The 27,996-nt window shown below is 36.9% G+C and overlaps 1 protein-coding gene and 1 non-coding gene across 4 annotated transcripts; both read left to right on the top strand.

Moving 5' to 3' along the window:
- Positions 1-209: 209 nt before the first annotated feature.
- Positions 210-27,918, top strand: RAB5A (RAB5A, member RAS oncogene family). Of its 3 annotated transcripts, none has more exons than XM_074371771.1 (6): positions 210-351; positions 3,382-3,637; positions 20,814-20,965; positions 21,271-21,393; positions 22,881-22,974; positions 26,482-27,918. In XM_074371771.1, the coding sequence occupies exons 2-6, from the start codon at positions 3,475-3,477 to the stop codon at positions 26,595-26,597; spliced, it is 648 nt and encodes a 215-aa protein (XP_074227872.1). In that variant the 5' UTR covers positions 210-351; positions 3,382-3,474; the 3' UTR covers positions 26,598-27,918. The 3 variants fall into 3 exon arrangements, with proteins under 3 accessions (XP_074227872.1, XP_045376017.1, XP_074227875.1); XM_045520061.2 differs by lacking the exon at positions 210-351 and adding an exon at positions 779-803; XM_074371774.1 differs by lacking the exon at positions 210-351 and adding an exon at positions 1,696-1,716.
- On the top strand, positions 10,616-10,688 carry TRNAA-AGC (transfer RNA alanine (anticodon AGC)). Its single transcript has one exon. It is a non-coding gene; the product is annotated as a tRNA-Ala (tRNA).
- Positions 27,919-27,996: the final 78 nt, after the last annotated feature.

The following is a 27,996-nucleotide window of genomic DNA, read 5'->3' as shown; positions in this document are numbered from 1 at the left end:
CCCGCACTGGAACTGGAGTGTTTGTGTTTTGGTTTGCAAAGGAGCCGGCGGCCCGCCTGAGGGGAGGAGGGAGGAGGAGGCAGAATTAGTGGGAACTCGAGCGCCGGCGGCGGGCGGAGGAGGAGAAAGGAAAGAGGAAGGCGGAGCGGAGAGAGGCGGGGACGGAGCCCGACAGGGGCGGCACCGCCGCACCAGCTCCGCACCGTCCAGTCTGAGGGGAGCGGCGCAAGGAGGAGACGCGCCGCCGCCGCCGCCGCCGCCTCCTCGGCCTCCTCAGCCTCCTCTTGGGCTACGCCTGGGATCTGCCGCCAGGAAGCTTCGGCGCCGCGGCTCCGCGCGCTGCGGGCTCAGGTAACCGAGCCGGCCCTCCTCCGCCAGCCCGGAGCGGGTCAGGACCCGGGTGGTCTGCGGGCCGCTGCTGGCAGGGAGTACCCCGCCCTCCCCTTCTCTTGCCGGGTCGCTGGGAGCTGCCGAACCCGGCGTCCCGTCCTGCAGGCCCCGGTGACTCATCCTTCAAGGGGCTCCGGAGGCCAGGATTTGGGGACCGGCCGAGGGAGCGACGGGTGTCACCCTCTTCCCTTCTCAAGATGGCGCCGCGAAGGAGGCCCGGAGGCCGCGGTTCCGCCTGCCCGGTCCTGGCGGTGCGGGGTGGGGGAGGTCCCCAGCTAGAGCCCGACCGGAATCCGGGGAGGCGGATGGGAGAGATGGTCCAGGAGCCCGGCGGGGCCTGCCCTTTCGGGAGATCCGGATTTTGGTGTCAGTGACCCAGGTGCTCTCCGAGGAGGAACCGGGGCCTCCAGCAGGTGTGAATTTGGGGGAGCTCCGCCTACCTTCGACTTCCCGAGCCGGGTAATGGAGGGAGGAGGCGGCTCGGGAAGACAGACTGTTTAGGGATTCTTGTCTTATCATTTCTGGAAGGTGGTGAACCGCAGGTTTAAAGATCTCGAGACAACTAGGCCGCTGAACACCGTCAGAGGGTAGAGCCCTCTGAACGTGCTCTGCTGTCCGCCTCCCTGCATGCTGGTGAACGTCATAATTCACATACTTGGGTTTTGTCTTTTGCCGAAGTGGAGCCAAAGTGTTGAATTAGTTGTCTTTTACATAATTAGCAGGAAAAAACACCATGGAAACCACTGAGATATTTCAGGACAGCTCAGAAACTTTAGTCTTAATGTAAAATGGGAATAATAATAAGATCTTAGAGGGTTGCCGTAAGCGTAATTGGTAGTATAGCGCTTGGCGCAAAATAAAGTGCCCAGTAAATGTTAGCTGCTGCCATTAATACAGTTTTGACCAAAGAGCACCTAGAAGACTATATAGAATACTAGTTATTTTCAAAAGATTTAAAATGTATTTTATGCGAACTCTGGTTTTGCAAAACAAGTTTAAGTAGTGAATACAAATGAATGCAAAAATTACAAAATGTGATTTTTAACCTTAATGTTATGCTAGCTGTACATTTATAATTAGTTTTAGTTATTTTTTTCTTTAAGATTCTTAGCGGGGAACCGTAACCCAGAGCTTTAAACCTTAAAAGGCAAAGCTAAATCATACTTTTTTTTAATGGGCATTTGATGTTTTCCCTGAAATTGTGGAAACACCATGGAAATTCGGAGCATGTTGTCCTTGATGCATAATTCAATTTGCTGTTTTGTAGGTAATCAGACTCAGACCGTTGGGAAGTGTTTCAGTTGTTACTGTGTGTAGTATCTGAAGGTGTGTTGGTGCATTTTCAGTCTACATGACATTCTGTTGATATTTGGTCATTTCATTAAAGGAGCACTTTGCCAGTTTTCAGTCCCTACACTGTGCTAGAGACTTTTCGCATATACACTCTTATTCTCACAGCAGCTGTGTAAATTAGGTATTCCGGAAAAAGAGGCTTTGAAATGAAAGAACTTGCCCCTGCAGAAATTGGTATAGCCATTCAGGACTAGATCCCCAAATCTGGTATGTTTTTAGGACAGTGAGAAGGTAGATGTGGGGTTGGAGCGTTTTTTTTTTCTTACAAAAAGTATTGTAAATGTACAGAAGTAGGGAGAATAGTATAATGAACCCATCACCTACCTTTAGTTATCTTATGGCAAGTCTTGTTTTCTCTACACCCCCATTGTTTGGAAGCAACTCAGACCTATTATTTCATTTGTAAGTGTTTCAGTATGTATTACTTAAAGATAAGGACTCTTCAAAGCTGTGTTTAGGTGAGGCAGAGGTGATTTTATTGTCTCAAGAATGTTAAGTCTTGTCTATACGTTTGTTAATGAGTTCATTGTCAAGAGGGATTCTTGTATAAACTCATTTCATGGGTAAGGCAAGTTTCTTATAAGTACCTAAGTGAAATAAAACAGTGATTCGAGAAGGGGAATCATCAGATTTAATGTTACTAGCACATGATCAGATTTTGATTAAAGATGAAAGAAAACTGTTATGATTGATTTGTGAGGAGATTGGAAGAGTTCTTTAAAAGTTCATAAATTCCTTTGAGATTGAATATTAGCATCATTAGATAATAAGAGAAGACACAGAAGTTACCCTTCTCTGACCAGTCTTTTCTAAATGTGTTAAATAGAAAATAATGACACATTTAATTGTTAGCTCAGAAACTACAGAAAAGTATAAGTAAATAAGACACTAATTAGCTCACTACATAGAGGACCACTGTTAACACTTCCATGTATGATGTACTGGAACACAGGAGAAAGCAGTTTTAAGTCTTTTAGCCACTAGACGCACAACCTGAGAGACTTAAAATATTTGTTGCTCCAAAGTTACCATAAATTAAACAAAAAATATGTACCATTTAACAGGAGACTTTAAATAATAATGACCAACATTGATTGAGATCTTACTATGTTCTAAGAGCTTTCCATTTATAAACTTAAATTTACTCAAAACTGTTTTAACCTAAGTAGTCTGTTTCCAGAACCTGAAGTCTTGAGTCACCTCTCAGGTTGCCTGGGTTTGAAACAGCTCTGTTGAAGTTCAGTCACAGTAAACTATGTGACCTCAATCAAGTTACTTAACCTCTCTGTGCCTGTTTCCTCATTTTCAAGGATTATAATAGTCAGCATTATAGGATTGAGTGGCTGTGTGAAGTACTTAAAACCCCTGGCATAAAGTTGAGTCTTTAATAAACGTTAGCTTTAAAATTTTTAGGAAGCCTTGAAAATTACAGCATGATTTTAGGCTCAGTTCTCACTGAGTTTATATTACTTTCTTAATGAAGGTAGTGATTTAAGCTAAATGGCATTCAATGTCCAGTAGACGTTACAATTGTTATACAATAAATGTTAGAGGCAAAATTTATTAAAGTGATTAGTATTAGGGGATTTGCTTTGTTTTTCGGATTTGTATACTTAATTCAAATTTGTTTCTTTACAGGGTTCTTTGCCTTTAGAAAGAAAAAAATTGACACCTTGCATCCTGGAAGTTCATTTAAGAGACTGAAATTAGGGACTTCTTTCAAATTTGGACATGGCTAATCGAGGAGCAACAAGACCCAACGGGCCAAATACTGGAAATAAAATATGCCAGTTCAAACTAGTACTTCTGGGAGAGTCTGCTGTTGGCAAATCAAGCCTAGTGCTTCGTTTTGTGAAGGGCCAATTTCATGAATTTCAAGAGAGTACCATCGGGGGTGAGAGTTTCTTTTATCCTTTCTTTAATTGAATCAGACATAGACAAGTAAGATTTTGCAGTTCCGATTGTATGATGAAGAATGCCGAAACAGGTCATAGAGTGGAGACAAGAGCTGTTCAGCAGACCTCAAACTTTATAGCTTGATTTTTGTTAAGATAACATTTTTTAATATTTTGATTTCCTGGTTATCCCCAGGATTGTTGTATGGAAGCTAAAATACAGGTGCAAATTGAATAGAATCAGTGTCCCAAGAATAAGATTTGAAATGGTATCTTTCTTGATAATGATTAGAAATTTCTTCAGATTAAAGAAGCTGAATTATATTGGCTGTATGTTTGTGCTGAGTTATATTGGCTGTAGAATGAATAGGTAAAATAGTAAAAGTAAATAGTAAAAGAGTTAACCTTAAAATTCTAATTCTAAATAACGACTGTTTATAAATTACACTGATTTGTAAAATTAATTAAATTTTATTAAACCTGTTTAAAAATGCTCCTAGGGTGAGGGAAGAGAAAAAGTGAGTGATTAGCAGAGAGGAACATGAAAGGGGAATGGGCCCTGGAGAGAAAGATGAAAGAAGAGGGGAAAGAAGAGGAGTTAAGCACTGCATGCAGTGGTTGTAGGAGGACTGAGGTGAGGGCAAGATGAGGTGCCAGACAGAGAGGAGACAGCTAACAGTGCTGTGTTGTGAACAGAAGGCAAGAGATCAGCTAACTGAATTTAGCTAGAGAAATCCACAGCTGTGTACAGCAGCAGGGTAAAACAGGCTTTTTTTGGGCCTGTTTCATCTGTCAAATGAAGCTTTTGAATTAGATAATGTCAGAGGAACCACACAGCTTTTAGATTCACAGTATTTTGCAAGGGGTGTATAATTAAGCAGTACTGTATTTTTCCAGGTACTCTTGAATGTATTTTTAACCTCGTATGTTTTAAAGTCAAACTCTTGAAAGACATAAGACAGATAGCCATTAGCATGTGGCAACTTCTTGGAGTCCACCTTTCAGAAGCATAACTTTATGCTGTGCATTGATTGTATGTTCTCCAGTACACTTGAGAAGTTTATTTGTTGTTTCAGACCTTTCTAATAAGATAAATTACAGAACTCTACTGTCTCCTGGCTTTTCCCTACATGGAGGAGATAAGCTGGATAAGTGGTATTTCCACTTTAATAGGCTCAGCAATATAACACTGATTGTCAGCCCTCTGCGTTTATGTATCTTGTGCAGTGTAATCCCATTTTAGTTTAGTATTTTGTGTTTTTTTATAATGGATGAGCATCAGAAATATAGCCCATATAGTGTGCTTTTATTTTGATTCAGAAATATTGGTATGTTTTAAAACTTTAATGCACATTATTTGTAGTTTCTCTGTTAATGCATTTGTGTGTGTGTGTGTATGTATATCTGGCTTAGTAATGAAATGTTACCTCTCAAGCTTTACCCTCCTCCAGAAAGCAAATTGAGCCAAAGCTAACTAGCCCACATGGTAGGAAGAGCTGTAAAGACTTCAAGGTTATGTTTACCCACCTTAAACTGGTGCAGAGAGTAGTTATAACTGCTTCTTGGCAAGTGATTGTCAATTGCAGCATTTTCCAAAGTACGTATGCTTTGTAGGCTAAATACCCGGGCCAGAGATGTTTGGGACTTGTTATATGCTTACTCTCCCTGCCTTCACAGTTGTATTGAAATAACAAAAGCACTGAAGCACTATAGTAAAGAACTTAATTCCTAGGAAATTTTATAAGAGCCTAAGACTAGAATTTTTATTTTTGCTTTGAATACTTCCAGTTATTTTCTACGTGTATTTTTCCCTAATGACATTTCAAAAAGGACATTTAAAAGAAAAGTTTAACCCCATATCAGCACATCATCATAAACATACATATCCTCTGATATGTGTGTGTGTATATATATATATATAAAATCTTCATTTCCATTTGATACCAATTAGATTGTCTACATTTCATTAATGAGATTATCAGAAGGGTTTCATTCTAACACATAGAACTTCCTTAATGTTTTCTGCTTGTACAGATTCAGTCTGGCTCAGTCTGGCTTTTTAAACCAACATTAGAAGGAATTTACATCCAAATTTCTGTGTTAATGGTTATTGGATACCTTTCACTGTGTTGACCACATATTAGTGTCTTCAGGAGGTATGACAGTGCCCTTATGATATGGCTGTGAGCCATGGCTTTTTGGTTTTTTTTTGAGATATAATTGACATATAATGTTGTGTAAGTTTAAGGTGTTAGGCATATTGATTTGTTTACAGAGTGAGCACTGTTCCTTTATGCCCTTTGCTAGCAGCTCTTACCCTTAAGGACTAGAGTAGGTTTAAGGATTTCAGGGATTTTTCAAAGATTTCAAGGTTTGAGCTGTGTAAGGATCAGTATGTATTTTTGTTTTGGCTGATGTGTGGTAGGAGTTACCTAAAAATGAACCTGGCCAGATATTTTACATTTCATTTGTTCTTTATTTTTTACTTAACTGTTTATATCTAGTAACATTAGTTATGGTTTGAAGAGCTCACTTAAAATTTTCATCTCTGATTGTGTTGTAAGGTGGAAATCATGTACTGCACTCTTGAATTTGTATATTCGAGAACCTTATATTCATCAAGAATATCAAGGTTTCTTCTGTAGTTTTTGTGATTCTTCCTAAACATGATAGCTTGATTTAAGAATCCATGTTGTCCCACTGTACCGCACACCCCTGCCCCTTGACTCCACAACGTTCATAATGAGATTAGGTAGTTAGGGGTGGGTTTAGCACTTTAGGGAATTCTGGCTTATTTGTAAGAGTTTAAAGTGTACATGACATTTATATTCCTATTGGTTTGTCTAAGATCAGCCCAAGTTATCAGGGAGCATTAGATCCAGAAGGTTGTCTTCCTTCTTGTTACCTCATCTGGGGGCTCAGTAGCTCTTGAGTAAGTACTTGTTGATGATAGGATAGGGCTGACCATCTTTCACTTAACATCTTCAACACCTAAAGACTTTAAACATTTCTAGTGAGTTTCTCTTGTCAAAAACTTGTTTAATATATAATGAAAAAGCATGCAATCATCCAGCCCTTTATTTCTTTTGAAAGATAAATGTTTGATATTGCCGTCTAATTTTATATGTAGTAATCATCAAAGAAATATCTTACTCTAAAGTTCAGGTTACGGAACTCTTCATGAGAATAACAACATTACTCTTGCTCGTACTCTAGTTTTTAAGTGTTATTTTAGAGCACATGTTCTCAAAGAGGGTTCCTGTTCCAGAAACATCTGCATTTCATTGGAACTTGGTAAAAATGCATACTCCTATATTGAGTCAAAATACTGGTGCACAGCCAGTAATCTGAAGTTTTAACAAGTTTAACACGTGATTCTAATACGTGCCAAAGTGTGAGAACCTCCGCTTTCTGTTTTCTGAGTAGTCAGTATTACATTTACACTACACATTAAAGTTCTCCCACAAATGGAACAGGTGCTTTTCTTTTTTTAAACTGTGATTTTTTTTGAAGGATTGTTAAAAAACATATTGTTCATCTAACTACTCCAGTCTGAGAATTACAAGTATTGTGTACTGGTTACATTACATATTACCTCTGTCCCTTTGTATGGAAACCCCTTCCTGTTAACCTGCTGGGCCTCTTTAAAGAGAGCGTGACTCCTTTGTCCCATCAAGGATACTCTGCCTTGTCTTTACTTACTTACGGGAGTTAAGAGTATCCATAGTTTTCAGTCATCTGTACCAATGCTGCTTCCTTTCATTGCCACAAATAATCAGGAACTGGTTATACATGAAATTAATTTAATAAATAAGTGCCTTCTTTTTTTAAGGTATTTTCAGCAATTATTAACTCTAAGTAGAGTATCTAAAACAATTCAGAGTGGTTTTTACTGGAAGAACAAAGTTTATTCTGTATTTAACATCTGTTCAGTTTCCTTTAAGGGGCTAGCAAGACTTGTTTTTCTATTCAGATTCAAAAACATCTAATGAGGAAAAGAGTATTAAAATTAAGAAAAACAAGGTTAGTTTCAAAGTTAACAGTCTTTTACCTTATCAATTCATGGCCAGGACTTTAAGAGTTAAGCATTGTGGTTAAGGAGGGCTTTGGGGGACAGTGGACAAACTCTGTATTCACACTGTTTAATTTAAAATTCTAGTTCCAAAGGAAAATACCATATAATACCACTTATGTGTGGAATCTTTAAAAAAAAAAACAAAATGCAAATGAACTTATCTACAAAACAGGAAGACTCACAGACATAGAGAACAAACTTTTGGTTACCAGGGGGTAAAGGGGGTGGGAAGGGATAAATTGGGAATTTGAAATTTTCACCACTTGGGGAGTGATGGAAATGTTAGCTGTCTTGGTGGTGGTGGTTTCATTGGTGTATACATCTGTCAAAATTCATCAAATTGTACATATGAAATATGTGTAGTTTACTGTACAGGAACCATACCACAATAAAGGTGTTCAAAAATAAATAAATAAAATAAAAAAGTAAAGTAAAATTCTAGCTCCACAGCTACATAAGATTTATTTTCCTCTTATATTAAATGGAAATAATAGTAACTAACTTGAAAGGTTTTTTGTAAGGATGAAATGAAAGTACATGTACATTTCTTGGCACAGTGCCCAGTACACAGTAAAATGCTTATTAAATGTTAGCTGTTACCCCTACCATCACCACCATTACTTTCTGCTGAGTCATTTTTATCATTGTTTATATTTTTGTTGTATTGTCATGACATGCCATTATTTTAGAGTCATGACTGTTCCACCTAGTCCATAGCATTTGATTTAGGATTTGACAGTGTTAATGAATTTTATATCCAGATTTTCTTCTCCTGGAGGCTAAAGTTTCTCATTAAAAATTATAGGAACAAATAAGATGTAAAAAACTTCATGAGGAAGTACTTCCTAAATTTGAGCCTTCCTAAAAATGGAGTTTTTGCAGATTCCTTCAGATAGATAGCATGAACATTTACGACTAATTCTCTTTAAATTCTGTTTGGTAAATTCTTACCGATTACCCTCCCATTCATTGGTTTTCACAAGAGTGGTTAGTCATGCATATTAACTGCCTGCTGCCCACATCAGCTAAGTTATTTGTTGAAGTTTTCTCAGAGGGAGAAATTACACAGTTAAATAGAGTGCTACGTGTATGCAGATATTAAAGTTGCTTCCTGAACTGAGAGATAAAAGCTAGCTAGGAAATTTAAATTTGAATAACCATGTTTTTCCTGTGGTTAGTAAGATTTCTATGACTGCCCTTCACTTGTTAGCCTTCAGAAGGAGTTGTTTGTGTAAATGTACTGTCTGCATTTGTTTACTTCTTTTATCTATTTGCACCTGCATATTGTTTTCAACTAAAAGTACTTCTGAGAAGGGACAGAAGACCTGAGACAAACCACATTTGGCATATGATTTTCAATTCAGGAGAAAAATGGTTTTTGAAATATTCATTATTCTTTCTGCTATGGTGAGCATTAAAATTTGTGGAAGTTAATCCTTTGGTTTCAAGTGAAAGAATATTATCTTTATGCATAGTAATATTTCCTTCTAGAAAATACATATTCAGTATTTGAGAAAGGTTGTAGTACTCAGAGAAGTTGGTAAAGGTTTGGTATTCTATACATTTGTACCAGTTCTGACCTAAGAAGTTTTAATAGCCTTAACATCAGTTATTCTTCAATGCCCCAGTTAAAAATGTTATCATATATCGCTACTTAAATATTGCTGTGAATCAGGAACCACTAAGCTTGGCTTCAGTCCTGGCAAACTCTTACAGACAGCCCTGTTTACACATTTATAAAATGGGAGGATTGAGCTAAATTAGGATTCTTCTAAAACAGACTATTTTAAAAGTGTGTACTCTCTTCCGCATTAAACAACACAATCAATACAGTTAAACTGTTTTTTCCTCTTAACTTTTGTTTCACAATTTGGGATCGTAGACGTTTGTTCTTGTCCTGTCTTACTTGATTCATTGATGCCCTCTGTGCTGCTGAAGTATTCAGTGCTGTTTGGTAGAATGATTTTGCCAATTAGCTCTAACTATGGTGAACCGCCTCTATTGAGTCACTGATTTGCTGCTTTTATTCTGTTATATACTGGGAAATAAGATTATAAAGCTTCTCTAAAACTCATTTACTTAAGAGATTTCCCAAGCTCCTAACACTGTGCTAAGTACTAGAAATCAAAGTTGACCTTTCCCCCTTTTGGGTCTTAACACCATAATAACCTGATGTTACTTATATGTAACCTTCCTTATGATGCATGGTGCATTAATTCACCATAGGATAACATTTGGAGTCATCATTGAGAGCCTTTTGTTAATAGGCCTCTTGGTGGAGAATGGGGTGAGTTACAGTGAGAAAAACAACAGAAGTCATTCCAGAGGTTTTTGCTTTTTGATCACACTATTTTGATGTAAATATGAATTTTAACTGTCAGCTTACTAAATTCTTGAAGGTAAGAGTGAAATCACATACTGGATTTTGAAAATGAGAAATAACCCTTAGTGTTTTACACGTGTTGCAAAACACTCTTGGAGGTAGGTGTTGATGAACAGTATTCACCCTCTTTTCCAGGTAACGTAGATGAGGAAGGGTAGCAGCCATATGAGGAACCGACCGTTCATGGTTTTTTAGCCTGTTTCCAAAGTTAAAGATAGGTGCTCTGTGGACTCAGAAAGACAAGAGAGAGTAATGTGATGATGTGGGACTGTAGTCACTCTAATTATCAGACACCTTCAGCATTTCTCAGTCAAAAAATAGTTACTTATCCTTGCATAAAACTGGAGTCAGAAGGGGTTCCACTTAGTTGATATCAGTTCTGTTTGAGGGGTAACATGAATGTATCTTGGACACATAGGTTACTTTAACAAGAGGACTTGAACCTAGAGAATCCTACTATTACATTCAAATCTATGTATTTTCTCCTTTTTATGAGATTTGAAATATATCAGACTGGGGGGAGGTAATAGCTCAGTGGTAGAGTGTGTGCCTAGCATGCACAAGGTCCTGGGTTCAAGCCCCAGTACCTCCATTAAAAATAGATAAATAAAAACCTAATTACCTCCTCTCCGAACACACAAAAAAATTAGACCTACTAATCCTTTTTTATTTTTCACTTTAATACTGTCCCAGTTATCTGCTGCTCAGAAATGAATGACTCCAGAGCTTAGTCATTTAAAACAATTATTAGCCGTTTGGTTCTGGGAGTTGAGCAGGCTTAGGTGATTCTCTGACCTCATAGGTGGCAGTCAGTGCTGGGGCCAGAATCATCTCAACACACCTGGCAGCTCATTCTCGCTGTTTGTTGGGACCTCAGCTGGGGCTGTCAGCCAGAACACTTAGATGTGGCCTTGCCACTTGGTGTGGGTTTCCTCACAGCATGACGGCTAGGTTCAGACATGAATGTCCCCAGAATACCAGGCAGAAGCCAGGTAGCTTTTTATGACCTACCCCCAGAAGTCACATAGATAGCATCAGTTATGTTCGAGTCACAGGCTTGCACAGATTTGAGGAAAGAATGTCAGCATCATGTAAGAAGGATATGCAGGACCTTCTTGTGACCATCTTGGAAAATACAGTCTGATTTTTGATATCATTTTATGAAGAGTGTCCTCATTTTTCTTGGCTGTAACAGTATTCTATTGAATGGATCATATCAATATATGTTTAATCAGTTCTGGTTTTATGTTTTGGGTGTTAACAGTGCTGCAGTGAATAATTCATAGTCTTTTCTCACATGTTCTAAGTATTTCTGTAGCATAAATTCCTCAAAGTTGATGGTTGTATCAAAAGTTATATACACTTGTAATTCTGATAAATTTTTTCCACACTGCCGTCCAAACAGCAATGCACCGAATACCTGTTAACCCTATTTTACTAACTCAAGGTAGTGTCATACTTACAGAATTTTGCCATTCTTACATGCATTGCTCTCTGCATTTTTTAATGTACGTTTTCCCATAACAGGAGTAAGGTCAAGCATCTTTTCATTCATATTTTTAAGAGCCCATTGTGTTTCCATTCTCTGTGAACTATTGATAACTTCATGATATTTGTATGTAGTTTCATTTGTAGTAGTTATACTATTGTATTGTTTCATTTATTAATAATACTTAATATCTCTGTATTGTATTCATATTTATTTTAGTAACTGGAAATCTATTTTTTAACAATACCCTTATTGTTGGACATTTAATGTTTGCATTTTTGTTTGCTGTCTTACATAATCATCTTATAGTGGCTTCTTGGACTTTTTTTCCTTCTGGGCTTATTTCTGTAAGATTAATTTCTCCATGTGGTTACTGAACCAGAGTACTTTTATCAAATGATTATGGGATCAAAAAGATTCTAGTGTTTTCATCAGTTCTTTTTTCCCTTAGGAATAGATACTTCCAGTTTCTTTGAGCCTTGCTTGGCATAGATAATTATATTCTGGGATTACAGGTTTTCTGTAACTGTTACTCTGGGGTTTAGTCTTCTCTGTCTCTTCTCCCATCTTTAGCTTACCCTTTTCCATTCTTACATTGTAAAATTCTCAGATAGTAAAACTTTTATTTTAAGCTTACATAGTGGATAGGCTTATTGCTAAGCATTAAAGAGTCACTTTTAAGGCCAGTAGTGTTTTAAAGGCCTGGTAGATTTCCTTCAGGCCTGGGAAGTATTAAGTGCTGAAGTCTTGAAGCAGATGCAGAAAGGGATATCTCCAAGGAGAAGGGGGAAAGAAGCTTCCTTTGCAGAATAGCCTGGGCACTATCCTTGCACATTATCTTTGATTTTCTGTAGTTTGAAAATGATATGCCTCAGTGTAGATTTTTCAGCATTTATCTTTCTTGGTGTTCTCTGAGCTTTCTAGATCAATAATTTGGTAACTTACATTAATTTGGGGAAATCTTTGGTCTTTATTGATTCAAATATTCTATTCCTTTCTTCTTCTGGTATTCCCATTATGAATATATTACACATTTTGTAGGTGTCCCACAGTCCTTGGATATTCCCTTCTGTTTTTCAGTCTTTGTTCTCTATATTTCAGTCTTGGAGGTTTCTATTGATATACCTCAAAGTCTGAAAGTCTTTCCTCAGCCATAGGCAGTCTTCTGATAAGCCTATCAAAAAAGGCATTCTTTCTGTTACAGTGTTTTTGATCTTTGACAGTTTTCAGGGGCCTAAGATTTCCACCTCTGCTGCTGCTGACTATCTATGTTTGCTTTCTGTCTTCACCATTAGAGTCCTTAGCATGTTAATCCTAGTTGTTTTAAATTCTCGATCTGGTAATTCCATCTCTGCCATGTCTGGTTCTGATGCTTGCTCTGTCTCTGCAGTCTGTTTTTTTCCCTTTAGTGATTTTCCCTTGTGATTTTTTTCTTGCTAGCTGGATATGATACAGTGAGTAAAAGCAACTGCTGTAAATAGGCCTTTAGTAGTGTGGTAGAGAGTTGGGGCAGGGAGGAACCATTCTGTGTAATCTTACGAATAAGTCTGTCTTGCAGTGAGCCTGTTTGTTCGAACAGTGAACTTCACAAGTGTTCATCAGTTCTTTTCTCCCTCCCTGAGATGAGGCAGGATGGCTAGAATGGGCTGGAATTAGAGATTTCCCTTCTCCCCAATGGAGGGATAGAACTGGCTTGAGTTGGACGTATTTTCCCCCAGGTCAGTTAGAGTCTAATAATATTCCAGCAGGTTATGTTCAGATTAACCAGTTTCTCATGGATTCAGGCTTTGTTAAGAACAAGGTAGTCTGGTTTATTTCAAATGGTTCCTTTTGACAGAAGCACGAGGGGATTTTTCTCTGATATTTTCTGTGAGAACCTAGTCAGATTCCTGGAGATAAAACTCACCAAAGTGTGGTGCCCCACCCCCACCCCATGACTACTGAGTTCCCCTAGAGTTTTTAACTCAGACTTGTCCATACCTAACCTCCAGCGATTTGTTGATTACAGTTCTAGTGTTCCTTCACCAGCACTGGTTTCCTCAGATTTCTGCTCTCAGATGTTGTGGGGGTTTTTGTATCTACTTGTCTGTCTCTCCAATTTGGGGGGCAGCAGATTGCCGTGTGACCTCACTTCTCTTTCAGATCTAAGAACAACTATTAATTTTTCAGTTTGTTCAGCTTTCCATTTGTCAGGATGGAGTGGCAACTTCTAAGCTCCTTATATGCAGAACCAGAAGTCATCTTTCCCTGCACACCATAGGAATTTTTTAAAGTACTGTTCAAACTATTTAACAAAGTATCTGTTGTCCATAGATAAAATGCTTCCCAATTTAATACTTGTTACATCATTTTTATATCAATCCAATCTGGTAAGTAGACTTTATAAGGATTATGCCCTTGATGTGGTAACCACAGACTCTCAGCCTTGAAGGTTCAATTACTGGTTTTATCAGTTCATTCTAGGTGATCAGGTTTGGTGTACTAAATAGTAACCAAATTCAAACTCCTAAGACTAATTTTAAAACAATGTGCATTAGTGTGCTATGAAAAATACTAGTACAGTAATGTTCAACTGGTGTCTTGTGAGCTTATGTCCTGGCTTAGTGGAGTCCCTTAGAAGAGTTGGGTGTCCTTTAAGAGTAATTGTCAAACTATGATAGCAAAAACACTGACTTCCGTTACTCTTGGATTATTTCTGAAAAATTATAAGAATTAGGTCTTTTAAAAATAGTATCTTACTCCCAGTGTTGGAGAAAAACTGATTATTACTCTTTACTTCATTTTGCATGACTCTCCCCTTTATATCTTTAATATTTTCTACTATTGCATTCATTTGGCGACAGTTACCTTAAGGTGTTGCTTGAATAATTTTTGTTATGGTAAAATATACATGATAAAAAATTTATAGTTTTAACCATTTTTAAATGTGCAGTTCTGTGGCATTAGGTACATTCACATTGTGTAGACATCACCATGCCCACCCACCTTCAGAACTTTATCTTCCTCGGCTGAAACTCTACCCATTAAACAGTAAATCTCCATTTTCCCACACACATACACACACACACACACACACACACACAAACACACACACGCACACACACACCCATGGCAAATAACATCTTCTATGAATTTGACTACCGTAAGAACCTCGTGAGAGAAATTAGGTGATATTTGTCCTTTTGTGACTGGCTTACTTAATGTAATATGTCATCAAGATTCATCCATACTGTAATGTGTCAAAATTTCCTTCCTTTTTAAGGCAGGATAATATTCCATTGTATGTATATATCATATTTTGCTTATTCGTTCATCCTTTGATGGACTCTTGGATCTCTTCCATCTTTGGGTTATTATAGCAATGCCGTGAACAGTGGTGTACAAATATCTTTCACATCTTTTGGGTATATACCTGGAAATGGAATTTTCTGATCATTTGATAATTCTGTGTTTAATATTTTTGAGTAATTTCGATACCATTTTCCACAGCAGCTGCACCATTTTTCATTCCCACCATCAGTGGACAAGGATTTCAATTTCTCCACATCCTTGCAAATTTTTGTTTTCTGTTGTTTTGATAATAGCTATTCTAATGAGTGTAAAGTAGTCTCATTGTAGTATTGATTTGCATTTTCATAATGATTAGTGATGTTGAGAATCTTTTAATGTGCTTCTTGACCATTTGTGAAATGTGGAGAAATGTTTACCAAAGTCCTTTGTCCATTTTTCTTATTGGGTAGTTTATGTTTTCATGTTGCTAAGTTGTAGGAGTTCTTTATGTATTCTGGATATCAATCCCTTATCAGATGCTTAACCCCTATCAGATGCTTACTGATTTTTAAGAATGAGCTCAATGTGATGAGTATTCCCAGATCATCTCATAAGGTGGACTTTGGGCATATTGCTGTCTTTATACATGATCTGTATAGTAAAATATTTTACCTTGTTGCCAGGCTTTTGGAGTATTTTCTGTTTGGGTTTAATGACTGTATACTTTCCTCTGCGCCAGTCTGTTTTTATCACCTTTCTTCTCTTCACCCTCTGATTAGTTGAAACGTGACTCTTCTCTGAATACATGGTCTTTGTCTTCTTTTCTGCCATATCTACTGGGTACTCCCTCCTATACTACACATACAATTTTAAGGAAAATAAAAATGGCTTCAGGTTTTATTTTGGCTGTTGTTGGCTCTTACTTAGACCATTCATGTATTCTTGTCTGTGTGCAGTTTTATCATTTGAAGTCACTGCTCATCTGTCTGATAAAATTCATTATAATATTACCGTTGCACTCATTTTTCCAGCAAACCAATTTCTACCTTCATGGATAACTTTGGTAACTGGTTCTTGATGCCATTTGATCAGTTCCTGCCTATCTTTGTCCCTGATCAGGTCTTCAACTTGGAGTGTGATCCAGATCCATTGAACTCATCCACTGACTTAACTTGGCTCTGAAAACTTTGCTTCCCCTAAACATCACTTATAAACAACCTCTAATTTGGATTTTATGATCACAAGCCTCTGATCTACATCTGAGATCTTGAACAAGGCCCTTTCCCTCTCTAACAACTACAGCCTTTTTATAGGGCCCCAAATCCACCACTTTCATGACAGTTTTATGTAAGGGAGAACATTCTGTCATATACATATATATTTACTTTTTGGGAATTAAGAGGTCACTTTATAACCATTTTAAATTTAATTGCTTCTTAATGCTTACCAAGCCACTGGTGCCTTTTCATATATATATTAGGTTATTTGAGTATAAAGATGTGTTCTCCCTGCTCTCCTGCTCCCTCGTCATCTTTTGGAGATTCCATGAGATACTAGGTTAACGAGTATTAGCATTTTCATGGCTTTGCCACATATTGGTAGAATTGTTTCCAAAACAGTTACACAGTATCTCCAGCAGAGCGTGAGTTTTTGCCACATTCTCTGTTCTATTTTAATTTTTTCACTTTGCTGAGTAAGGGATAAAGCTTAACCATTTTTGCTGTGAGGATGATTTTGTTGATTACTAGTGGTGTTGACTTTTTTCTGTGTTACATTCCTTATGTGAACTTCCTTTACACATTTACCTTTGATGCTTTTCGAGTTTTCTTAAGATTTATATGAACTTTCTACGTACTAAAAATTAATCTCATAACATCCACTGTAGAAATTTTCCTGTGTTTGCCCCTGTGTTCTGAATGTAAGATACATGTTTTACAAACCTAAAGTCTCTTAAATTTTATGTTACCAAACCTGACAGTCTTAGAATTTTTGGTCAATTCTAGTAAAGTAATTCTTCCCTATCAAATTTGATAAAATAATAAGTTGAGAGTTGAGTGATACTGATTCCTCGGTTTTTCTCTTTTTTGTCCTGTTTAGTTCAGGTAGAATCACTTTAGTTGCTAGTTTAACCTTTTTTTTTAATGAGTTGTTAACCTTGGGTTAATGCCGTTGATTCAGATGTTTTCTACCTTGCCCTGTATGTTGTAGGGTCTCCTCCTTCCTTTTTAATTATCAAGGTCTTACACACTATAGGCCTTTGGTATTTGCAGATTTAACATTTACAGTTTCAGCTACTCTCAGCTGACCCTGAGGTCTGTCATCTAGTGATTTGTATTTTTGCTGAGACTGAAATGTTACTTGCTTGCTGCCAGGCTTGCAGATAATTGGAACTGATCATGTGAGCTCAAAGTGGGAGCCTATTAGACAGGCCAGCACCCGCATCTCAACGCAGCTTTGTTTTTCTCTGTCGTCGCGTACACAGTAACTCTCCAAGTGATAAAAGCTGTTTCTTTGTGAAATATGGGCCCGAAAAGAAAACCAACCGCTAGTGCTGGTGATGGAAGTGAAGAGAAAATGAAGAGGTCTAAGAAAGTGATGGTTCTTAGCCAGAAAATAGACGTTTTGGATAAATTAAAGTGGTTTTGCAGATTCAGGTAAGTTTGTGGTTGGTTAATGTCACTACAGTATTTATGTAGTAATTTATATTTTGAGTGCTAGAATTTATTTTTATGACTTTATAAATGACCAGTAATGTATTTTTAGAAGCACCAAGTGTTTAAAGATGTCAGCTATACTTCACTGACTTTTATGGGGGAGATTAAAAACTTTGGTAGCATTTGAAAATCTGAGAATTTGGGGGAAATCTTGATGCTTTTGCGGTACATAATGCTTACAGTACTGGGGTATCCTGTTCCTGTCATATTTCTGTCCTTGTGGCACTACAGCACTTTTACATGGTCTTAATGTGTTTTTGATGTGCCCTAAAACTCAGTCCCCTGGCCTCTAATATTGGTCTTTTTCTCCTCCCTCCAAATTACACTCTCTTTATCATACCACGTGAACAGGATGGTGTTATCAAATTAAAAAGATCTTATTGGTATTTTGTTTGAGATGCTGCTAGTTACATAATAACTTGAGAAGAGCGAGGCCTTTTGAAATACCTATTTTTTTTTTTTCCTATTTGGGAACTGTGTATCTAGTCAAATGTTACTGAAATAGCCCCAAAATATTTCTACATATCTTTTATGAACTTCAGCAAACCAGTTTGAACACTTACATGAACTGAGTTTATATTAGATGTTGGATATGGACGAGAGTAGCTAGTTTCTCAAGGAACTCCCAGTCTAGGAGAAGAAAAAGATAATGTGTAAACTAGTGATTTTTAGAAGTGTAAAACATGTTCTTACACAGGCAACTCTGGGAGCCCAAAGGTAGGACCTACTGAAAGGGTGTGATGAAGGATGGTTTCTAAGAGGATCTGAGGGGTGAATTGATAATTCTTGTTCTTGGTTAATTTGATTAGGATCCATCTTCGTCCCAGCATAACGCTGAAAACCTGGTCATTGTGTATTGTAAGCCTATGACTTTGATCTGTTCCAACCAATTTAAAAAACTTACTATCTTTTTATTTTAACTGATGCCTTTGGATTTTCATTGTCTTGCCTCTTCCAAGTAATGTCTTTTTCTAATAATTTCTTACTTTATTTTAAGAATATCTGAAGTGATATTACATGATCTTGATAGTGGTCATTCTTTGGTTTCTAGGTTTAGAGAGACTGCGTAAGAGCTTTGCTACTAAGCAAAATGCTGGTTTCAGGCTTAAGGATGGAATGCACACTTGATAAATTTTAAGGAAGAATTCTTTGTGTGTGTTAGGATTGGGTATTGAATCAAATGACCTTTAGTAATTTTTTAAAATAATACATGATTTTTCTTTTTTAGCCTACTGGTATAATAGCTTTGTATTTTCTTCAAGAATCTACTTGGGCATGGACTATTGTTCTTTTAATGTATTTGTTGGAAATTTCCCTTTCCTGTATTTTGTCATTTTTATACATGCATTTATAAAAAAGATTGGTGGCCTTCTGTGATGTCTTTAACTGGTTTGAGAATCAGATTATATTTTCTTTAAGGCAGCATTATTAATAATTATTTCCCTGAGCCTAGAATTGACTTATGGAACTGTAAATGAATATTTTTGTTAGCAGTGTACTTTGTGGTTATGGAAAAGAGAAAACAAAGTCTGAATGCAAATTGTAATCCAATGTTTTTCAAGTTGTATCAAACTATACTTGTGAGAAAAGGGTTGTATTTTGTGATCCATTCCTTACGTATTTCCTCTTTTATTAAAAAGGAGTTCTGTCTTAGAGCTTAATTTAAATGTTTAAAACTATTAATTCTGCATAAGAACCTTTCATGACTGAAAAAATGACATAGTACTTTCTTGGTATCCTTTACCATAAATACAGGATTTTAAAAAATGGATGTTTTTGGTAATTTTGTATGGTAAAAGAAATTTGAAATAGAGTATAGTTCACTTGTGAGAATTCACAGAAGTATTAATTTGAATTTAGGTCAAAATAAAGACATTTCCAATTATGATGTTTGCAAAATTGAGAAGATTATAGTTGCTGATACTAAAGCCAGCACAGCTGCCAGTTGACCTAATAAAAAGAAAAAACCATGAAAAATGTTATGTCTAATATAAAAGAGATATAATATCAAATTAGACTTGACATGTTCAGCACGTTGGTATTAACTAGTGAATCTCGTAAGTTTGACATCACTTAATAAACTGCTACAATTTACAGGAATAGATCCTAATTCTCTTGCATGATAAGACAGAGTTTTAGAGAACTTTATAACAATTCTGTGCCAGTTTCAGAGGAATTGAATACATCTTGAGCTGAAAGAGGAAGAAGCTTATCAGCCACTGGTGGATGAGAGCAGCAGGGTTTAACTACCAGAGTCAATGAAGGAATGGAGCTGTAAGGTGTGCTGACCGTTGGCCAGCGTGCTGGGGAAAATGGCTCTGTGTGGGTCTTGTTTAATCTTCAGTGCCACTAACTAAACCTAGAAATTTACCCTAATAGTTGATACTTTAAAGTTCGGTTCACTTGATTATAACCTACCTCTTAACAAATCAGTGGTTCTTCATGAGTATCCATGTGGTGTCTTTCGTGATGTTTATTCCTAGAGCCAAGAGAGTCATGTTCATAATAGACATTTTACTTCCTACTTTTCTCATGAAGCGATTGTGAAATAAGCAATACTGTAATTCTTTGCAAGATATGACAGCAATCTCTTAATTTTAAAATCAAAAGTATTGTTATAAAATGTTATGTATTAAAATCTGAGAAAAGAACGGATGAAAAAGTACAAATCAAAAAATCCTTGAGGCAAGGAATGAAAGAGCTATGAGTTAATGTTTAATGTACAGTTAACAACTAAAGTCTCATAATGTTTGATGAAATAATATTTTTTAAAAATTGACTTAGTGATGATGGACTGGAACTAAATCCCCAGAGTATGCCAGTAAACCCCGGGGCAATGGCGCAGGTGGCATGGGGTTGTCAGTACAGATGGTAGTGAGGTGGGTCTGCTGATCCACCCTCCCCCGTTTTTTCAAGAATATCAATATATATATTTCTTAAATCATTTTACCATTTAAAATTCTTAAATTTACAATTTGTAAAATAATTTAAGAGCTGTATTAATAAACTTATTTAATATTACAACACTTTTTAAGAATGTAGAAAACACTTTAATCTGTGATTTTGCTACAAAGGTTTTATATGTGAGCATATATTTATCTAGCATTGAAGCATAGCTCTTGCAGGTATTTAAAGCCACTGTTAACTGTGGGTGTGCAGTGTATCAGGTTTCCAGGTGTTTTCTATAGTATGGAAATATTAGGAGGAAACTGATAAACTTATTGCAGACATTTTCTTCTTTCAGCTGCTTTTCTAACCCAAACCGTGTGTCTTGATGACACAACGGTAAAGTTTGAGATATGGGATACAGCTGGTCAAGAACGGTACCATAGCCTAGCACCGATGTACTACAGAGGAGCACAAGCAGCCATAGTTGTGTACGATATCACAAATGAGGTACGTGGAAACACATTCTCCAGTGGAACTTGTCTGAGTATTCTTTTTTGGTATGCAGAATTTCAATTACAGGAAAGATTTTTTAAAATCTTTTTTTGTTAGCTAAGCATGACATTTCTGCCAAAGCTTTTATGAGATAGAAAAGCTGATTTTAAAAAATAAGATGAAAGTGTCTCAAATAATAAAATAGTCCTAATAATTTCCTTCCAAGTGTCACACTGACAGTCTTTAAAGTCTCTTCTCACAAAGACGCTCCCTAACCATTTTTTGAGCCTGTGCCGAATAGCTGTTTCTTTGTTTCTCAGGAGTCTTTTGCCAGAGCCAAAAACTGGGTTAAAGAACTTCAGAGGCAAGCCAGTCCTAACATTGTAATAGCTTTATCAGGAAATAAGGCTGACCTCGCAAATAAAAGAGCTGTGGACTTCCAGGTACGTTGAATTAACTTTCACTTGTAAGCACATATTTTTCTTCCATATCCACACTTAAATTATAGTTACAACTTTAAAACCATGCACAATAGAACACTTTTAAAGAAATGTGATGTACTGTATGTAATAAAATCTCATGATAAACCTGCATTTTTTAAATATCATTATGTAATTATAATATATGTTGATTCAAAGATCTTGTTGACCTAAACAATTACAGAAGAAATAATTGTTCACAAACAGTGCAGAAACATACAAAGCAAAAGATGATTGCCTCTTGACCTAATCCCTCCACTCCTGCATAGAAGTCAGTATTCCTAACATTTTTTTAAATTTATGTATCTGTATATCAACACATATGTGCATACTCACTTTTACACGTACAACCTATGTGTTTGTTTTTAAAGGGGTCTTCAAAAATAAAGGCTTTTAAGAGATCCAATTTGTATGTTATCTAATGTAGCTAATTAGGCGTGTTCGCTGCTGCAAAGTAGAGAAAATACAATCATTCAAAACAAAACAAATGTCTCTAGTTTGACACTTTTAAACTTCCTGTTCTCTGGCTCTTCACTTTCTCTACCAGAGAGGTTTGGTTGTGGCCAGTATACATATAATATCAGTGATAAGAGAATTGTCTTTTTTGACGATGGAGCACCTGCACCGGGAGAGAGGCAGTGATATTTCTTGCACCATTAGGTATTAAACTGAGCGTGCTGCACGTGTGGCTTCCTTTAATTCTGGTGAGAGCCGTGTGAGGTATAGTATCTGCTACTGTTTCTAAGGTAGCTCCCTCCCCAGCACAGAGTGGTAGGTGGAGCACTTAAATCTTAGTCAGAAGTGGCCCTGTCACACCACATTGCAGAGGAACCTCTTTTTTTTTTTTTTTTTAAATCAAATTAGGAAGATAATTGGTTGTTCTTCTCAACAGCTGTGAGGATCAGCGGTAATAATACATGTAAACTGTGAAGCACGATAGAAATGTAGAGTAGTGACAGAATTTTCAAAGGAATGAGTCATGACATATTCAAAATTAAAATGTTGCTTGTGGAAGTCATTCAGAATTAAATATAAGGGTGCCATTTAGTGGTTGAAGCCAGTGTTAAAGATTTGGTTTCCCCTTTGTCTTCATTGCAAATAATGAGCGTAGGTAAAATTGCTGCAGAGATCAGAGAGTTTTATTTAGAATAGGATCATCGCCCCTGCCTCAAACTTGCCATTTGAAGGCAGATTTAATGTGCGACCAGAAGGTGCAGGATGGGATAGTGCAGGAACTTACGGCAAAAAGGAATGATAGACTTCACAGTACTCTTAGCTTTGCTTTACTTTTAACTAGAAATAATTGCTTATTACACAGTTGCCACTTTTAGGTGATCAAGTTGGAGCAGTAATAAGGAAGCCTCTTTTTTTCTGTAACAAGATTGTATGCAATACTATGTGTGGTAATAGTATGTGCAAAAGATGTGTCTCATTTTTTATCCTCTAAACAGGAAGCACAGGCCTATGCAGATGACAACAGTTTATTATTTATGGAGACATCGGCTAAAACATCAATGAATGTAAATGAAATATTCATGGCAATAGGTAAGATTAACTTTTTTGCAGACAATAAATACAGGTAAAACAGATTAACCTGGGAGTACATTTGGTTTGACTGTCTTCTTTTTTTCAATTCTTGGATTTTTTTTTTAATGGTTATACTACTTACTATTCTAGATTTTCTCCACAAAGCATTACTTTGTTAGGTATATTGTTAAATTTGAAAAATTACTACCCATTAGGTTGTAACACTTTGTTAAAATTTTTCTGGTGAGTTGAGAGCCTGAACTTTGAGCTGATGGCTCAAGCAGATAGATTTTTCTGAAGATACCACTGAAAATTTTGGATAAATATGTTTTTCTATTACAGTTTTTATATAAAAGGAAGATAAACTCAGTAATTTTTTCAGTGCAACATGTAGGCATAATGAGATTTCTTTCCCACTAATCAGTAACTATTTTCACCTTGCCTTTGCCCCGAACAGAACATTATTTTTGTTTATTTTTCAAGTTCTTTTTAAATCATTGATTATTGACAAACATAAGACAGGCAAGTACAATGCACGTAAGTGTACAGGTTGACAGAGTGTTTTAGTGCAAATATTGCGATGGAGAAAGTCTCAGAGCACTGAGGCTCAGAGAGGAGGAGGGAAGGCAGAGCGGCACCCACACTTTTCTTTTCGTTGCCGCCAAGGGTGTTTGGTTCTTCACTGTGCTCTCCCCTTTCCTCTGTGTGCCCTCAGCTGATGATTACTGCTACACAGTGGTTGATGATAGGTCGTGACCTTGAGGACTTACAAGGAAGCTTCCTTTTTTCTATAACAAATGCATTTTTATTGACCCTAGTCTTCTCCTAATTGTAAGGTGCAGGTTCTAAGGGAGAGGTCTGTTCTGGTGGCTCTCCCTGTCTCCTGCCTTCACACTGTTCGTGTGCCACGCACTCATCTCATCCCATAGCATCTTTTATTGTACAGCGGTGATCACATCCTTGTCCCCAAATAAAAAGTATTCTTTTATATTGGAGTCCTACAAATTAACCAGTATAAAGGCTGATTCAGAGGCTAGAGAAAACCGAGAAAGAGCTGCCGGTAGATGAGCGAGATGGTGGCTTCATTTAGGGAAAAACTTGCCTGTTTATTGGGTAAAATATTTTCCTGAGAAACTCAGACTTGCAGTTTATTAGGGAAATACTAGCACAGTTGTGAAGGATTATGTGACAGTGTATACTTTAATAAATAAGACAGACTATACACCCAGAACCACATCTGAAAAGTAACAGGAAACGAGGAGATAATAGGTCCCTCAAATCAGGCTGAACTTTAAATCTTTCTGATGATATTAAGGCTCCACCAGATGGGCTTTATTTGATTTGTACCTTTTATTCAGACTTGCTAATAAGGTTATATTTTCAGTCAGAAAGTAGCTTACATATTAGGGCTTTCGGTTATGTTTCTGAAATTAGAATGTTTCTTTCCGTGAAGGAAACTTCAAGTATAAATTGAATTCTGGCTTCTCTATTAGTAAGTTAAGTAAATCACATAGTAAACTCATGTTTTCACTTTTTTTTTAAATTGAAGTATAGTCAGTTTACAATATTGTGTCAGTTTCTGGTGTACAGCATAATGTTTCAGTCATAAATATACATACATATATTTGTTTTCATATTCTTTTTCATTATAAGTTACCACAAGATGTTGAGTATAGGTCCCTGTGCTTTACAGTATAAACTTACTGTTTATCTATTTTATATATAGTGTATATCTGCAAATCTTGAACTCCCTGTTTATCATGTTTTCACTTTTGATGACTTCCCACTTGTTTAGTAGGAGAGAGTCTACAATAAATTTATCATCTGCTTTTAATCTGATAAGGTCTTGAGTGGCTTCTTTCATTGCATATCTTCATTAACTTGGTTCAGGATACTTAGCTTCTCACAGTGCTCATCAATTTAGAGTCAGATTGATCAGCTGCAATTATTTATGTACAAAACAGATAGTGCCAGCTTCACTTTGGTAACACTCTTTAAGATAGGAGACAGGAGACTACTTCTTTTGAGACTCCAAAGGCGTGTTTTACTTTATCTTCACACAATAAAAATTAACCAATAGAAGTTAAAGGCTCCTCATTCCAGTTTATTTCTTTCAGCCTCCTAATTTCACTCATCTAATTACAGAAAGCCCTTGGAGAAGTATGCTAAAGGGAGAAATGGTCACTCAGTCCAAAACCTATCTTGGTATTAATTATAGTAAAGTTATAATGCTAGCTACTCTTTGTCCCTCCAGACTTTGTAAATACATTTGACTAGAAATTTACCATTTTGTTACCATTTACACTGTCATTGCCACAGCCATTCCTAGAGAAGTAGACCAAGGGTGAAGGCGCTTCTTCCCAAACCTCAGCGCTCCTGGCTCCCAGATCCAGCGCCCAGCCAGCATCTAGGATTCTAAAGAGGATTAGTGCTCTTGTGGAATATTACAACAAATAAAGGGTAAAAGATCCAGAACACAACGAGGCATTTAGATTTTGAAGTAGAGCATGTTTGGCTTTTGTGGAGCCTGAGCCAAGGCTAAGGTAAAGCTGGAGTCTTACTGTAGTGGTCTGTCCCCATGGTTGATAGACCAGCATGTCTAGCCACCCTTACAGTATGTGCTCTTAAAGGTATTTAATGTTTAATAAATCCCAACACATCCAGGATCTTGGGGTCCAGGCAGACTACATCTAGCATGTAAATTTTCTAATTAGTGGGAGCCACAGTCTAGAGAACAGCCATTAGCACTACAGGGCTTAGCAAAGCGAAAGCCATAACCGCCAGTTGTGGGGCTTTTTCCAAATGTGTCACGCCATGGTTATCTGACTCAGAATTGGAATTTTTTTTTTTTTTAAATAGAGCTGTCAGGATCAAGTCCATTTTTATCAGGCAGAGCTACTGACGAATCAGATTAGCTAATTCTTAATTAGCCACAAGAGAGGAAAATGATAGACGTTTGAAGTGAAGTCTGTAAGCCAGGAAGAAAACAGGAGCTGTGATCTGTCATGAGTTGGGGTAATAATTTGCATAGTAGAGGACAAGTTCCACTGGAGATGGTATTTGTTTATATCCTGACTTGTTCCAAAAAGTTTGTGGCAGTCCAGACATCTCTGATGGGTAGGGGCTGAGCTTCTTGATTATAAACACATTGGCTGGTCATTATCTTTAGTAACTTAGGTATTCTTTAAATAACAGTAGTAATAATGATGATGAAATAAAGTACAACTTTTTCTGGTATTGTTAAATGACTCTATACAAAAAATTAAATATATCTCTAGTCAAGTTTTAATTATGTGTCTTCAACTGGCTCAGTTTTACCCTTCCCTCAACCTACTAAACTCCCTAAGGACAGTGATCAGTGTTTTGGTATTTCAGAGATACTTAGTAAACATTTGAAAACAGTGAACACATGGTTATATGACACTTAGGGGTAACCTAACTGGAAAGAAAGATTACAAGTAAGCAAATAAAGTAATTCTCTTGTGAATATTCTAATGGCGTTTGTTTTGATAATTTATCTTACAGCTAAAAAGTTGCCAAAGAATGAACCACAGAATCCAGGAGCAAATTCTGCCAGAGGAAGAGGAGTAGACCTTACTGAACCCACACAGCCAACCAGGAGTCAGTGTTGTAGTAACTAAACCTCCAGTTTAAACTAGCTGGAATATTCTTCTGCTTCCTAAATGTTAATAACAGTGGAATTGGAGCATTTAACCAGCCCAGTATGACTTCCAAAAAGAAGAGACTTACGATAGAGTCAAGTTTCTAATACAGAATTATTTTAAGTGTTTTGAACTTAATTTTTAATAACATGCATGTGGCCCTCTGACTAATGTTTCAGCAGTGGAAGGGGGAAATGAGAGCTTTGTGTAAACTTGTTTCCTTGGAAGGTTAGGGGGACTCATTTCTCTTCACCAGGGATATTGACAGATGACTCTGAACCCACAGGTAACCAGCCAGTTCTGTGAAAAAGATTTGGAACTTACTCATTTGGGCTTTTCAAGAAAACATTGTTTAGAAGGAGGTTCTAAAGAGATTTATGCTTAACTACCATATTCAGGCAACCTATAATTTCTCTTAGGATCCATATTAAAAGTATACATTCCACATTTTAACAAATTAGCCACAAGAAGACAGTCTCACTTTTCTGGGGGGAGAAATGAATATTAGTGGCACCTAAATTATAGCCAATCCTGTTATTTTTTCAAATGGGGTTTAAAAAAATCAAATGTAATCCCATCTTGTTTTAGGAATATGAAAACTGATAAAAATGCATCTTAAAGGATGGTGTTCCCTTCAAACATGTGAGCTCTTCAACAAAAATGAAACCAGGTGTCTGATTTCTGTTTAATCACTGCTGGCCATTACATAGGTTTTGTTGTTTGGGGGTAGGGAGGGGGCTTTTGTGCCCTTTGGACATAAATATAGTCAATGCACTAACAATTATGTACATTCAAACTTGATTATTTTAAATTTGATCTTCAGCTGTACTGTAAATAGGGTACTGCATTGTAGTCTCCATGTATGTTTATTACTTTTCTGTAATATTTAAGAGTTGCTTAAAAGTATACAAAATGTACAGTTACTAAAACAGCTAATTTTTTCCTTCTCTGCCTCTTTGAAAGGAAGGGGCTTCAGTTGTTCCTACCTGGTTAGAACCATAATAAACAATGTACCGGTAATTTGTAACATAAGTATTGGATATGTTAGTAACAATCTTGCAGCCTTGTTTTCCAAAGTTCATTTTATTTTGATCAGTTCAGTATATTGCACTAATTGTTTTAGGTATTTTCGTTACATGAAATCTACCATGTGTTGGAGATGATTTAATCTATTTAAGTGTTGAACTGCTAGCCGAACTTGTCCATTTACAGTCATTCAGAGTTAGCAAGGACAACAGTTCACCAGTGTTTAGTTTTATATTGAGGTGCTCAGGTTGGAATAAAGTGGTATGAAAAGCAAGTGCTGGTTTTTCTCTCTTTTTTGGCATGAAACAATGCACATACATAAATGGTATCGCATCACCTAGAATATGCTTTT

The sequence above is a fragment of the Camelus bactrianus genome, chromosome 1 (genome assembly GCF_048773025.1).
Source record: "Camelus bactrianus isolate YW-2024 breed Bactrian camel chromosome 1, ASM4877302v1, whole genome shotgun sequence".
NCBI lineage: Eukaryota > Metazoa > Chordata > Mammalia > Artiodactyla > Camelidae > Camelus > Camelus bactrianus.
Note: the sequence above shows the minus strand (reverse complement) of the source record. Positions and strands in the feature narration are given on the sequence as shown.